This window comes from Rhinopithecus roxellana, chromosome 6 (genome assembly GCF_007565055.1).
Source record: "Rhinopithecus roxellana isolate Shanxi Qingling chromosome 6, ASM756505v1, whole genome shotgun sequence".
In the NCBI taxonomy this organism is placed as follows: domain Eukaryota; kingdom Metazoa; phylum Chordata; class Mammalia; order Primates; family Cercopithecidae; genus Rhinopithecus; species Rhinopithecus roxellana.
The window spans coordinates 16,150,855-16,165,453 of NC_044554.1; the positions used below are offsets into that span (position 1 = coordinate 16,150,855).

A 14,599-nucleotide genomic window follows, 5' to 3' on the forward strand; every position below is an offset into this window, starting at 1 on the left:
AATTCCAAATGGAAATACTTTTCATCCAAAAATTCTGAGAATATGCCAGCAAGATAAGAGAAAAATGAGTCCATATAAATAAATAATTTTATAAGTAGACCGATTCACTCAACAAATATTTACTAATTGTCGACTATATATCATACACATTGTTAAGTTCTGGGAGTACCAAACTGAAAGACAGAGTACTGGTTGCAAGGTACAGTCTAATGACAAAATAACAACAAGAAAAGCAACACCACTGTATAGTTAAAAGTTACTAAAAGTATGAGTTCAGAGTATGGGTTCATATCTTGGCTGGTGTCACGGCACTTTGAGACCGCAGGCAAGTTACTCAATTTCTCTGTACCTCCATCCTTCTCTTTAAAATGGTGATTATAATATTACCTACCTCACAGTGTTGTTATGAGGATTAAGTAAGGCAGTGCATGTAAACTGGCACATGGCAAGCACTCAATGCATCTTAGTGATTATTTATTTGAATTATGACATAATGAGATTTATTTGCTGAAAAGGAGATGGAGGCATTGCACCACAATAGCATGGATAAGTTAGAAAATGAACACTTGACTGGGCGCGGTGGCTCACACCTGTAATCCCAGCACTTTGGGAGGTCGAGGTGGGTGGATTACCTGAGGTCAGGAGTTCAAGACCAGCCTAGCCAACATGGTGAAAGCCCATCTCTACTAAAAATACAAAAATTAGCTGGGCATGGTGGCGGGCACCTGTAGTCGCAGCTACTTGGGAGGCTGAGGCAGGAAAATCGCTTGAACCCATGAGGCGGAGGTTGCAGTGAGCTGAAATCGCGCCATTGCACTCCAGCCTGGGCGACAAGAGCAAGACTCTATCTTAAAAAAAAAAAAAGAACACTTGTCTCTATTGTCTCTGTGGAGGAGTCAAGGGAAGCTTTTCAGCTTTTGAGGTGAAAGCTGGAGGAAGAAGCAGGTGAGCAGGCCTGGAGGCATGAGGAGAGTTATGTGTTGGGATCCACAGATGACTCAGTTCTGTCTGAGCATGGCCGGAGAAGAGAGGAGATGTGGTGGGAGATGGGGCTGGAGAAAGAGATGGAGGGCAGAATTTGGGTGGCCTTGAGTGCCCTGCACAGCAATTCAGGCTACATGCAGTATGTAGTAGGAGCCACTGAAGAACTCTGAGTAGAAGAATAGGACAGATTTGTGCACAAGACACATAACTCTGGTGGCAGTGCGGATGATCTATTGAAGAAGGAATGAGCAATTGCAATGACAGCCAGAAATCATGAGGTTTTGATGGTGGCAGCAGATTTGAGAGATATTTAGGAGGTGGCTTTTGTAGGGCTTAGTGATTGGCTGAATATGGGGAACAGGGAGGCAGAGAGGAGACATACACAATGCTCAGTTTTTTTATTTGGTCAGTTGTGAATATGGTGGTGCCATGAACTAGGAAAAGAACCTAGGATAATGATTAGGGCATGGAGACAAGATGCTGAATTCCATTTTGGACATTTTTAATACTAGTACTAGCACATCTCTCTTTACTATGGGCCCCTTTGATTCTGGGTGACAGAGAAGACAACCACCCATCTGACTTTTGGAATCTTTGTTTTTGTTTTGTTTTACTTTGCTTTGTTTTCCTCAGGATCCCTGGAACCATAGGAATTCAGTGTGTTCAAATTCAAGCATTTCTGAAAGAAAACTTACACAGGATTTTCAATACCATCCCCCTCCAGTTTTATACCCTCTATCACAGCAAAAACTTATACCCTGTTTTATCCTTAAAAACAACAAAAAGGCATGAAAGAAGCCTTCTTATGTTTACTGACTGTCGGGGGCCTTTTTAGATTTCCCATGATCTATACCCCCAATAACTACATCCTGGAGTCCTGGGTGCCCCATTCCATCTTATTTCATAGAGTGCATTTTCCAATATCCTGAATTCAAATATCAAATACCCTAGGTTATATAGATTTCCCATATAGAGAAATTGGAGCCCTATAAAGAGGGTCGTAAAGGTACAAAGTGCAGAGGAAGGAGCAATGTACTTAAAGGAAAGTCCATCACAAGCATTCATCTTTCACCAGACTCCTGACTGAAGCTAGCAGAAAGAATAGGAAGAGCTCAGTGAAATCTCATGGCTTCCAGTTTGAATTCTAGTCCTCTGAAAGTAACAGTGTTGAGTTAGAGGGGCCGATGACACATTCAGATGTCTAGTTATCAGTTAGCGAACAAGATCTGTAGCTCAGGAGAGAGATCTGGGCTAGATCTAGAGATGGCTGAAGTGGTCAAACCCATGGTTGAGAGATAGAAAGAGAAGAGAAGATCAAGTTCCAAGCTCCAGGAAACATCAGTATGTATTGGATAGATATGAAAGATGAACCTACAAAGGAAACTGAAAACGAACATCCAGAGAAGTAGGTGGAGAAAGAGGTCAGAGTAATATCATGAGAAACAAGGAAGATGCTATTTCAAAAAGCAGGCGATGGTCAGCAGAGGCAAGCTTCAAAGCCGGGTCAAGTAATATGAAGATAGAGCAGTATCCATCATTTGTAAAGTAAAACTGTTCATCTATGTATATAATACTTGTACATGTTAACATTCATAGCTGAGTACTTTGCTTGAATATTAGTGCATTTGTGCTGATAGTTGGTTTAGAATAGAAAGTAAACTAACCAGAACTGTGTGGCTTTGTATAAAGAAATAAAGCCTAGTGTTAATATTTTATATACTTCCTTGTTGATATACAAAAATATTCAATAAGAGACTTACATATTGGGTTTTTCTCCTCCAAATTATGCTATTTTCACAAACATTAATAATACTAAAAGAAATATGGATAATGAAAAAATGTATCATTGCCCACCCTCCAAAATATCCATTTCTTTTTTTTCTTTTTTTTCTTTTTTTTTTTGAGACGAAATCTCCCTCTGTCGCCCAGACTGCAGTGCAGTGGCGCAATCTCTGCTCACTGCAACCTCCGCCTCTGGGGTTCAAGCAATTCTTCTGCCTCAGCCTCCCAAGTAGCTGGGACTACAGGCGTGGACCACCACGCCCGGCTAATTTTTGTATTCTTAGTATAGATGAGGTTTCACCATATTGGCCAGGCTGGTCTTGAACTCCTGACCTCATGATCCACTCACCGTGGCCTCCCAAAGTGCTGGGATTACAGGTGTGAGCCACTGCGCCCTGCCCAAAATGTCCATTTCTTTTAATACACATATGCATACACTGTACACACATGCATACACTATACACACACGTATGAAGATGTGATCTTTTCCTTTTTTTTGGAGACAGAGTCTCACTCTATCATCCAGGCTGGAGTGCAGTGACATGATCTTGGCTCACTACAACTTCTGTCTCCCAGGTTCAAGCGATTCTCCTGCCTCATCCTCCCAAGTAGCTGGGATTACAGGCACCTGCCACCATGCCCAGATAATTTTTGTATTTTTAGTAGAGATGGGATTTTGCCATGTTGGCCAGGCTGGTCTTGAACTCCTGACCTCAGGTGATTCACCTACCTTGGCCTCCCAAAGTACTGGGATTACAGGCATGAGCCACCGTGCCCAGCCTGCAGATGTAATTTTGTATACTGCTTTTTGAACCTAAGTATGTTACTATATATTCTTTATAACAAACACTTCTCATGTTTGCAGAATATTCTGTGTGTACTATAACATCTCAACAAATTACTTTTGAAATAAAAAGGGGTACCTCTTCTAATGAAGAGATCTATGGTAGTCATCTTCTGAACCAAGTGGCCCAACAGCATCACCAGTTGTGGAACAACTGGACATATGTGCCTCCCAATGGGATGCTATAATAATTCAGGAGTATTTTTGCAAAAAAAAGTTTACCTTGAATCTAATCATAAGGGACAATTAGACAAATACAGAATGTGAGACACTACATAATAACTGGCCTAGATCCTTAAAAAAAGTCAATGTCTTAAAATAAAAATAAAAGGCCGGGCGCGGTGGCTCAAGCCTGTAATCCCAGCACTTTGGGAGGCCGAGATGGGTGGATCGCGAGGTCAGGAGATCGAGACCATCCTGGCTAACACGGCGAAACCCCGTCTCTACTAAAAAATACAAAAAACTAGCCGGGCGAGTTGGCGGGTGCCTGTAGTCCCAGCTACTTGGGAGGCTGAGGCAGGAGAATGGCGTAAACCCGGGAGGCGGAGCTTGCAGTGAGCTGAGATCCGGCCACTGCACTCCAGCCTGGGCGACAGAGCGAGACTCCGTCTCAAAAAAAAAAAAAATAAAAAAAAAAAAATAAAATAAAAATAAAAATAAAAAAAGACTAAAAAGACATGATAACCAAATCCAATGCACAAATTGGGTCTTGGATACAAAAAAATGTGCATGTTGACTTTGTACGAGATACTATGGTATTACTGTTAATTTTCTTGGGTGTCATAATGCTATATATGTCTATACTATATATACATAATAATACTATATAGTTACATAGGAAAATATCCTTATTCCTAAGGAGATGCACATGAAATATTCAGGGATAAAGCATCATGATATCTGAAACTTATTTTCAAGTAGTTCAGAGAAATTTATGTATATTTGTGTGTATATACATGTGTGTGTCTATATATAACTATATATATATAAACTATGCATATGTATAAAAACTTTGTTCATACATATATATAAATAAAATATGTATGTTCATATATACACTTAACTAAATAAATGTGGCAAAATGTTAATAATTGGTGAATTTATGTAAAGGGTATGTCGGTATTCTTTGTAACTATTCTTTAAACATTTCTGTACATTTGAGTATTTTCAAAATAGAGAGTTGGAGAAGCATGTTTTCTGTTTATGTTGGTGATAGTCTAAGCCAGATGTAGTATGACTCAGCCGTATAGTAAGTACATAACACCCACACACACACAGACACACACAGAGCATTCCAATATTTGGTAACTAGTTCATTGCTGTTGTCTATGTACATCAGCTAAACAATTCCAGATGAAAAAGTGTGGGGAAAGTGTCGTGTTCAAGGATTTGTCTGCTTTCAAATGTCTGTGTGATGTGTCTGTTCCTGGCAGTGTTCCATCTTCCCTCCCACTACTCCCAGTGACCCCAAACTGAACTACTTCCCAACAACTCACACTTTCCACATGAAGCCTCTGTTCAGGCTGTTTCCTCAGCCTGAAACACTGTTCCCATTGTTTCACTTGTCAAAATGATACTTAATCTTTAAGGCTTGATTCAAAATCTCCTTCCTCTGTGAAACTCTTTTCTAGACTGCCACCTGTTTCTTCCAACTGGAAGCATTCATTCCCTGCTGTGTGGTCCCTATAGCTCTCTTGAAACACATACTTTATTCCTTCTGTAGAGAATGAGTTGGTACATAAGGAACCTCATTATAGTGACTTATGTACCAACTCATATTCCCTAGAGAGAGAAAGTTGTTTAACTCTGTTGCATAGGATGAAGTCCAGATTCCTTAGAATAATGTACAAGGTTCTTGTGACTTGCTGCCTGCTTCCTTTTGAGCCTTATGTCTTGATATGCCCCTCAATGAACCTGATACTGGAGATATAATGAAGCCAATTTTCCACTCAGGACTCCTGGGCCCCTAAGATTCAGGCCCCTTAATTCCATTAGCGATGGAGGAGCAAAGTGTTCCCTAGGATTCCTATGAATTTCTGGTGCCTCGCATTCTCATGCAACCTGTAATGCTGGTGACTTCCCCAGGCCACCACTCCAGCTGCTTTCCTCTGCACTTCACCTGACCATAAAATGTAGTCCCTTTTTATGCTGTGGGAAAATAAAAGCAAAACCTCTCTCCAGTAAAGGCATTCATGAATTTTGCTGACTTATGAGGGAGACCAAGGACGATTTCCATTGCAGTGATGCCACGGTTTTCCTGAAAGGTAAGCATCAATCTGCCTTTTGCCCCACTGAGGCCGAGTCAGTCTATCTTGCTATTACCTCTTGCCTCCTCATTTTTGGCTTGTCTTCCCACTGTACTCTTCCCACTCCACTCTTCCTGTCCCTCCCAGGGCTAAAACCTTGGCACCAGAAATCTGTAAAATGTAAATGTCACTTGTTTCAGAGAACACCTCCTAATTTGGAGCATTTATGAACCTCACAGTGCCAAATAGAATATTTACCTTTCTGGCTCTGACATTCTTTAGGTCACTAAACTAAAAAGCTTCTGAATAAAAAAGAAAAAAACATTAAAAGTGAATCCTGTTGCCTGAAATAGTGTATTTCACTTATTCAGCAGTGGAATTCACTGGTCTCCTGTAACCAGCATGAGGCAATTTTTAGTGGAGACCTCATCTCTGCCGGCTCAATTTGTTGCTGCTCAGTTACAAAGATGTGTTTACTTCCAGGAGAAAGGGCTTCAAGTTACTTGTCTAACACATGAGCATGGTGACATCTCTTGCTCCCTGTTTTGCTAATATTTTGGTCATCAAGGTCTGAAGTTGCTAACAAAAATATATTAAAAGTGGGTAATATCTATATTCATCTTGGACTGAAGGATGCTGTAGGAATATTTTCTGAGTTTTATTTACTTATGCAATTATTACATCAATCTTTTTTTGAACATTTTTTATTGAGACATAATTCACGTACCATAAAACTCACCAATTTAAAGTATACAATTCAGTGGTTTTTAGTATGTTTGTGGTGGAACCACCACTAGAATCTAATTCCAGAACATTTTCTTCACTCCCCAAAAGAAAAGCACTTCCCATTAGCAGTCACTCCTTATGCCTGTCCCACCCTGAGCCCACTCTAGGCAACTGCTAATCTACTTTCTGTTTCTATATATTTGCCTGTTCTGGACTCTTCTTCATACAGATGGAATCAAACAATAGGTGGCCTTTTGGGTCTGTCTTCTTTTACTTAGGATGACGTTTTCAGGTTTCATTCATAGAGTAGCATGCATCAGTACTACTTTTATTACCAAACAATATTCTGTTGTGTGGACATAACATATTGTATTTATTCTTTCATCAACTGATAGGCACTTGGGTTGTTTCCACTTTTTTCTTTTTAGTTGACACATAATAATTGTACATATTTGTGGAATGCAGAGTGTTATTTCCTTATGTAATGATCTAATCATGGTAATTAGCATCCATCACCTCAAATATTTATCATTTCTTTGTGTTGTGAGCATTAAAGATCCTCTCTTCTAGTTTTTTGAAAATATACAATAAATTATGATTAACTATATTCACCCCACAGTGCTGCAGAATACCTGAACTCATTCCTCCTTTTAAACTATGATTTTGAAATTGTTAACCAACCAATCTCCATCCTCCCTCCCTGCCACTCTTCCCATCCTCTAATTCCCACAATTGTACTCTACTTTTTCTTAGCTCCCACAAGTGAGGACATGTGGTATTTATCTTTCTGTGCTTACCTTATTTTGCTTAACATCATGTCTTCCAGGCTCATCCATGTTGCTGCAAATGACAGGATTTCATTCTTTTTTTTGTGGCTGAATAGTATTCCACTGTGTATCTATACTACATTTTTTTTTTTTTATCCAGTTGTCTGTTGATTAACATTTGGGTTGATTCTATATCTTAGCTATTGTGAGTAGTGCTGCAGTAAACATGGGAGTGCAGGTATCCCTTTGATACACTGAGTTCCTTTCCTTTGGGTAAACACCCAGTAGTGAGATTGCCGGATCATATGATAGTTCTGTTTTTAGAGAAATCTCTATGCTGTTTTCCAAATCGCTGTATTAATTTATATTCTCACCAACACTATATAGGAGTTTTCTTTTCTCTGCATCCTCACCAGCACTATTTGTTGTCTTTTTGAAAATAGTCATTCTAACTGGGGTGAGATGACATCTCATTGTGGTTTTGATGTATGTTTCCCTGATGATGATTTTTCATATATTTGTTGACTATTTGTATGTCTTCTTAAGAGGTTGTTTGGAGGTTCAAGCAGGGAAGTGCAGCTACTTGTATACCCCAGACCAATAACCCATATCCTCCTCCATCAGGGTTAGCTATCCTCTTTGACTGAGCATGCAGCTTTGGGGAGGGACGCACATGGAAGAGTGAGGGAAGAAGGGGACACCTGCCTAGCCAGCCAGATCAGCTGAATCAACCCTGGCGATCAATGGGGTGACAGGTATCACAGCCACATCGCCCTCACATATGTCTTCTTTTGAGAAATGTCTGCTTGGTTCCTTTGTCCACTTTTTAATCAGATCATTTGTTTATTTGCTGTTGAGTTGTTTGAGTTCCTTGTATATTCTGGATATTAGTCCTTTGTTGTATGACTAGTTTACACAGGTCTTCTCCCATTCTATAGGTTGTCTCTTTACTTTGTTGATCGTGTCCTGTGTTGTGTATAATCTTTTTAGTTTGATATCATCCCATTTGTCTATTTTTGTTTTTGTTACTTGTGGTTTTGAAGTCTTAGCTATATAAAATCTTTGCCAAGATCAATGTCCTGAAGCATTCCCCCTATGTTTTCTTCTAATAGCTTTATAGTTTCCGGTCTTATCTTTAAGTCTTTGATCTATTTTGAGTTTATTTTTGTATATGGAGATACAGGAGTCTAGTTTCATTCTTCTATATACAGATATCAAGTTCTCCCAGCACCATTTATTGAAGAATGCATGGATTTTATTATAAACAGTGCTGCTATAAACATTCAGGTACAAGTCTTTGTAAACATATGTTTTCACTGCTTTTGGGTATAAACCTAGGAGTAGAATTGCTGGGTCATATTATAACTCTATGTTTAATTTTTGAGGAAATGCCAGACTGTTTTCCAAAATGGCTGGCTTATTTTACATTTCCACTAGCAGTATATCCAATTTGTCCACATCCTCATCAATGCATTTTATTATCTGTATTTTAAATTATAGCCATCCCAGTAAGTATGTTGTGGTATGTCATTATGCATTTATCTAATGGCTAATAATGTTGATCTATTCAATTTTTAGGCCATATGTTTTAATGAACAATTACAGTGATGAGACATGGCATTCCATCTTAATATTTTAATTTTTAATGATTTTGAATAAAGTAGTAAGGAGCATATATGCTGTTATATGTCATATTTAGCAAATGCTCTTCATTTATGGCTCATCTTAAAAAATTCTAACTTGACTACATAAAAGTGAAATCTAAGTGAAAACTTCAGAGACAGTTTCATAGGACAAATTTTCTATAGGATACTAAAACATACTTAGCTATTATCAAGTATAGGGTAAAGAGACAAACTTTGCATCTTTTACTTGATATTTGTGTTCAAACAATTTGGATTCTATTGGGGAATATCTAAACTCTTCCAATTCTTTTAACATGAATAAAATAGCATCCACATCTGGAACCCAGACCACATGTGATGGCTCCACAGGGTTTGGTCAGACTTTGTTTTGAAACAGGGAGGCAGAAAACATAATGGGTTCCTAGCAAAAGATCCACAGTCAACAATAAAATTGAAAGAATGAGGTTGCATAGAAGAAAAATATATTCCTGAAGAAACTGAACAAACAAATAAAAACTTATGGCACAGGAATAAATTCAGCATAAAATAAATGCAAATAAAAGTTTTTAAAAAGTTAAAAGAATTCACAGATTTTGTTTTGGAGTGGTATGCAATACCATTAAAAGAAATTAGAAATCATAGTTTAAGCAGAGGCTTAAATAAAACACATTTTCCTTAATCCAGACTTTTTTTTTTTTTAAATGAGAAGGCCCAATCTGTGCATTGGGAATTAAAAAAAAAAAAAAAAAAAACCAGAAAAAAACCAAGATATAATATTTGCATAGCCCATTTTCAACTGTGGTCCAAATGTTGTATTTAAGATCAATAAAATATAAACCAATCCTGCAAATAAAATATAAAAAAGGACAAATCTATGTGTCATTTCTGGTATTTTCCCTGCCAGCCAGCCCTGGAATCATAGAATGGCGGGGGTGGGAACAACCCTTCTCTTGTCCACGTAGTTTAGGAAGCACATTGTATGGGATTACATAAAAGTAATGTGATCCTGATTAAAAAACAGAATGATGGCATTAATAAGCCACATTCGTCAGTTCCTTATCTGAGTGTTGTGCCAGTAAATTTGGGGAAAAAATACTGAGAAATGGGACAACACAATCACACATAAAAAAATTAAGGCTAGAAGTGCAATCTCTTTTTTTAAATTAAAAAAATCCAAGGCTTTTAATCTGAAAAAGAAGTGGTCTATTACTGAATGATTATCTGTCTCTAGGCCTTTATATAAAGATCTATTCTCTTCCTCTTCAAAGGATTAATCATTATAAAATGAGCTAAAGACTTTAAGATGTTTTGGTTAGGCATAAATAAAAATATATTAACAAATAGGTTCTTTATCCACATGAAGTGTCTTCAAAATAAATTAGTAAGTTGGATTTGTTTATATTGATTCAGATAACATTTATCTGGAAACAAGTGGCAAGATAATAACCTCCTAAGGGAGTTTTCTGACTCTGGGATTCCATAAAAGCTTTTGCAAAACATTAGAGACAACCTGAAAATTTTACTTAATGGCATTGTCTAACCTAAGTGGTCTTATGATTTGTTAAGTGTAAAGAAATATGACAGCAGCTAAAATTTTTTAGTTTTCATAAATGGTTTTTTATATTGTCAGTTTGTATAAATGGTTATTGGAACTATATATTCCATACTAAATGATAATCACAAAATGATCTTTATATTGAATATTTTTAGGGTTTGAATGTACTTTCCAGACATAAAAAACTGAAGGAACTTTCTGTATCTGAGTGTTATAGAATCACTGATGTTGGAATTCAGGTAAGATCATTAAGATCATCTGTTAGAGAATTAAGATTGAAATTTTTCAAAAAATTGATTAATTCACTTTATTTCTTATTTCCATAGGTTTTTGGGGAATGGGTGGTGTTTGGTTACATGAGTACGTTTTTTTAGTGGTAATTTGTGAGATTTTGGTGCACCCATCACCTAAGCAGTATACACTGTACCCAATTTGTAGTCTTTTATTCCTCACTCATTTCCCACCCTTTCCCCCAAGTCCCCAAAATCCATTGCATCGTTCATATTCCTTTGCATTCTCATAGCTTAGTTTCCAATTATGAGTGAGAACATACAGTGTTTGGTTTTCCATTCCTGAGTTACTTCACTTAGAATAACGGTCTCCAATTCCATCAGGGTTACTGCAAATTATTTCATTTTTATGGCTGAACAGTATTCCATGTACACATGGAATATATATGTGTGTGTGTATGTATATATGTATATATGTGTGTGTATGTGTATATGTGTGTGTGTGTGTATAATCACAATTCTTTATCAACTCATTGATTGGTGGACATTTGGGTTGGTTCCCCAATTTTGCAATTGCGAATTGTCCTGCTATATAAGCATGCCTGTGCAAGTATCTTTTTCGTACAATGACTTCTTTACCGCTGGGTAGATACCCAGTAGTGGGATTGCTGGATCAAATGGTAGTTCTACTTTTAGCTCTTTAAGGAGTCTCCACACTGTTTTTTATAGTGGCTGTACTAGTTTACATTCCTACGAGCAGTGCAGAAGTGTTCCCTTTTCACTGCATCCCTGCCAACTTTTATTATTTTTTGATATTTTGATTATGGCCAGTCTTGCAGGAGTAAGATGGTTTCGCATTGTGGTTTTGATTTGCATTTCCCTGATCATTTGTGATGTTGAGCATTTTTTTTTCATGTTTATTAGACATTTGTATATCTTCTTTTGAGAATTATCTGTTCATGTCCTTAGCCCACTTTTTGATGGGATTGTTTGTTTTTTTTTCTTGCTAATTCGTTTGAGTTCGTTGTAGATTTTGGATCTCAGTCCTTTGTCAGATGTATAGATTGTGAAGATCTTCTCACACTCTGTTCATTGTCTGTTTACTCTGCTGTTTCTTTTGCTGTGCAGAAACTTTTTAGTTTAAGTACAAATTGAATAAATTTTGTGGGTCATAGTAGAAAAAAAGAAATGGATTGGAAATGCACATAAGTGATCCTAGTTGAACTAAGTTCAACTCCAGGCTCTTAGTTAGGTCTCCACAGCCAAAGTGATTGAGATTTATTTTCCCATTTTTCCCTGTCTAATGTCTGCCTTCCTTATGTCAGATTCAAAACAAACAGGGATATTTTACATGGAGAGTGATGAACTGCAGTGTGGTAAAAGTCTTCTCATGTAAACAAAGTATTCTGTAGATAGAAATGTTACAGAATCTAATCATTGAAAATTGGGGGAGTTTGAAAAATTATGCCAGACACTCAACAGTTAGGAACTTAAGTTACTCAAACATACTTGCTAGCATCCTTTATGGGAATGGGAAGCATGAGATAAGTAATTGGCTAGGATAAACGATTACATGCTCAATTGATTCTTCAAGAACTTGCAAGAAAAGTAAAATTCCTGGACCTAATCTTGAGTGATGTGCAGGAAGTCATAAAGTACATACTGTGAGCAAGCCACAGTGTAATTTTTCCATCACTTTAAGCATATCAATGTGCTGTTAGAAAAAACCCCAAAGTTATTTGTCATACATGTATTGAACAAGAAGGGAAGCAGTAACCTAGGAATGCAAGCACTGAAACACATTGGCAGTTCTAGATAAATGTGCCTTGAGAGTTTAAAACCCCAACCACTCATAAAAACCTGAAGCTAAAGTAGAAATAGAAAGAGAGAGAGAAAGAGAAAGAGACAGAGAGGGAGAGAGAGAAAGAAAGAAGAAGAAGGAGGAGGAGAAGGAGAAGGAAAAGGAGGAGAGGAGGAGGAAGAAGAAGAAGAGGAGGAGAAGGAGGGGAAGGAAAGGGAAGAAAGGAAGGGAAGGAAGGAAGGAGGGAAGGAGGGAGGGAGGGAAGAAAGAGAGAAAGAAAAACCTGTAAAAGGGTTTATCCCACAAGTAGGAAGATAATGCAATAAAAGCTGAGAAGTCCCCAGAGCATGGCAAACCTGAAGTTATCTCTGTCAATTTGAAGTAGACTTTCCAAAAAGTTTTAACATGACTAATAGGAATGTTAAAATACCATCTCAACTGGTGGGCTGTAGAGGATTCCAGGTCAAAAGATGCTCTAGACCTCTAGCATTGAATTCTAAACTTCTGGAGCTGAAAGAATCTTAGAAACATCTAAAAAAGCAACTCCCTAATGTTAAGGCAGTAGGAATAAAAGATTACATCAAAGGCCAAGAGGGCTTAAATGACTGGCTCAAAGTCTTATACCTTCTCAGCAAACTAATTCAGTAATAGTTTTATGGAAATGAAAGGTGGAAATGGAGAGCTGCTGTTCTGAATGGTTGATTGACAGCTTAGTGAGAAAAAATGTTTTCAAATTATTTTTGCTGTTTCTCAGTGGGTCTGAACAATGTAATCATACTTAAGGGAATCTGCTTTAAGGAGCATTAGTGTCACATAATGTCAATGTCTCCCAATTTTAGACCAGGGGTACTGATGTTCTAAGAAGTCCCTAAGAAATCTGCCTGGTAGTATATTCAGTACTGTAGAGTTAAATAAACGAACACAAAACACATATCCTAGAGAGGACTAGAAAATTCCATGTTGGAAAGATTGTAACTCTTTCATAACAAAAAGGATTACAAATCATTTAGATGTATGTAACCTACTAAGAGAAAAAGCTGAAAGATTCCTCTAAAGTTAAGCCATGATTTACCTGCTACAATTAATTTAAGGGTTAAACATACATTTATACAAAGCTTTATCTATGAATATGATATAGTCAGGCTTTCAAAAGATCTTTGACAAGATGATAGACTAGAAAAAACAGTTTAAAATATTAACATTTTTAATACTGGGTTATATTTCTCATACCAATTATATTTGACCAGTAACTAGAAATCATTTAGGAATATTGAAACCTACCATGGTGATGACATAGTCTCTTAATATGCATCATTGATTAATTTTTAGATGCTCCTCTCATCCTTGGGATGAAGGAGTATTGACCAAAGTTTGATGTTAAGTATCAGGAGACCAGTGTTTTCCGTCATTTCTTTTTGATTCTGTGGGGTCCAGACATTTTTCTTTTCACTCTTTGGAGCCTAAAATTTGTACTATTTTTAGGTGCTCTGAGATTGTAGACGAAAGCATTTACCCATTTGCTAACTATATGACCATACAGCTGACTTCTGGCCTATCTTTAAAACAATTTAATCTTTCACAAACTGACATGTATTTATTTTCAGTAATCTAAAAGATTAGTGGTTCTACTCTCAAGTTCATGAACAAGAAATTTTTCTTTTATTTTCCTTAATTTTTTTCTAAACAAAACAAGATACATGTGCAGAACATGCAGGTTTGTTCCATAGGTATGCGTGTGCCATGGTGGTTTGCTGCACCTGTTGACCTGTCCTCTGAGTTCCCTCCCCTCACCCTCAACCCTGAAATTTTTCTTTTTCATCATTTCTCATCCCTCTTTTTCCCCTCCCTGCTTTCGGTATGTGTGTGTCTGTGTGTGTCTGTGTTGTGGCTTTTAACCAGTTTTACCTCTTCCAAGGTTCATACTTCTGGCATGTGGTAATCTTTCCCCTTGCCTCCTCCAGCCCAATTATTAAGTCCCAAAAGGGAACAGAAAGCGGGGGGAGGAGAAAGTGACATACAAACGAATTTCACGATTCCTT

The 14,599-nt window shown here is 37.5% G+C and overlaps 1 protein-coding gene across 1 annotated transcript in view; it reads left to right on the forward strand.

The window, feature by feature from the left end:
* Positions 1-14,599, forward strand: part of FBXL13 (F-box and leucine rich repeat protein 13) — a 277,423-nt gene that overhangs the window by 221,821 nt on the left and 41,003 nt on the right. Inside the window, exon 18 of the mRNA XM_030932545.1 lies at positions 10,685-10,768. Coding sequence (XP_030788405.1) covers positions 10,685-10,768 — 84 coding nt within the window. The remainder of the gene's footprint in view (positions 1-10,684; positions 10,769-14,599) is intronic.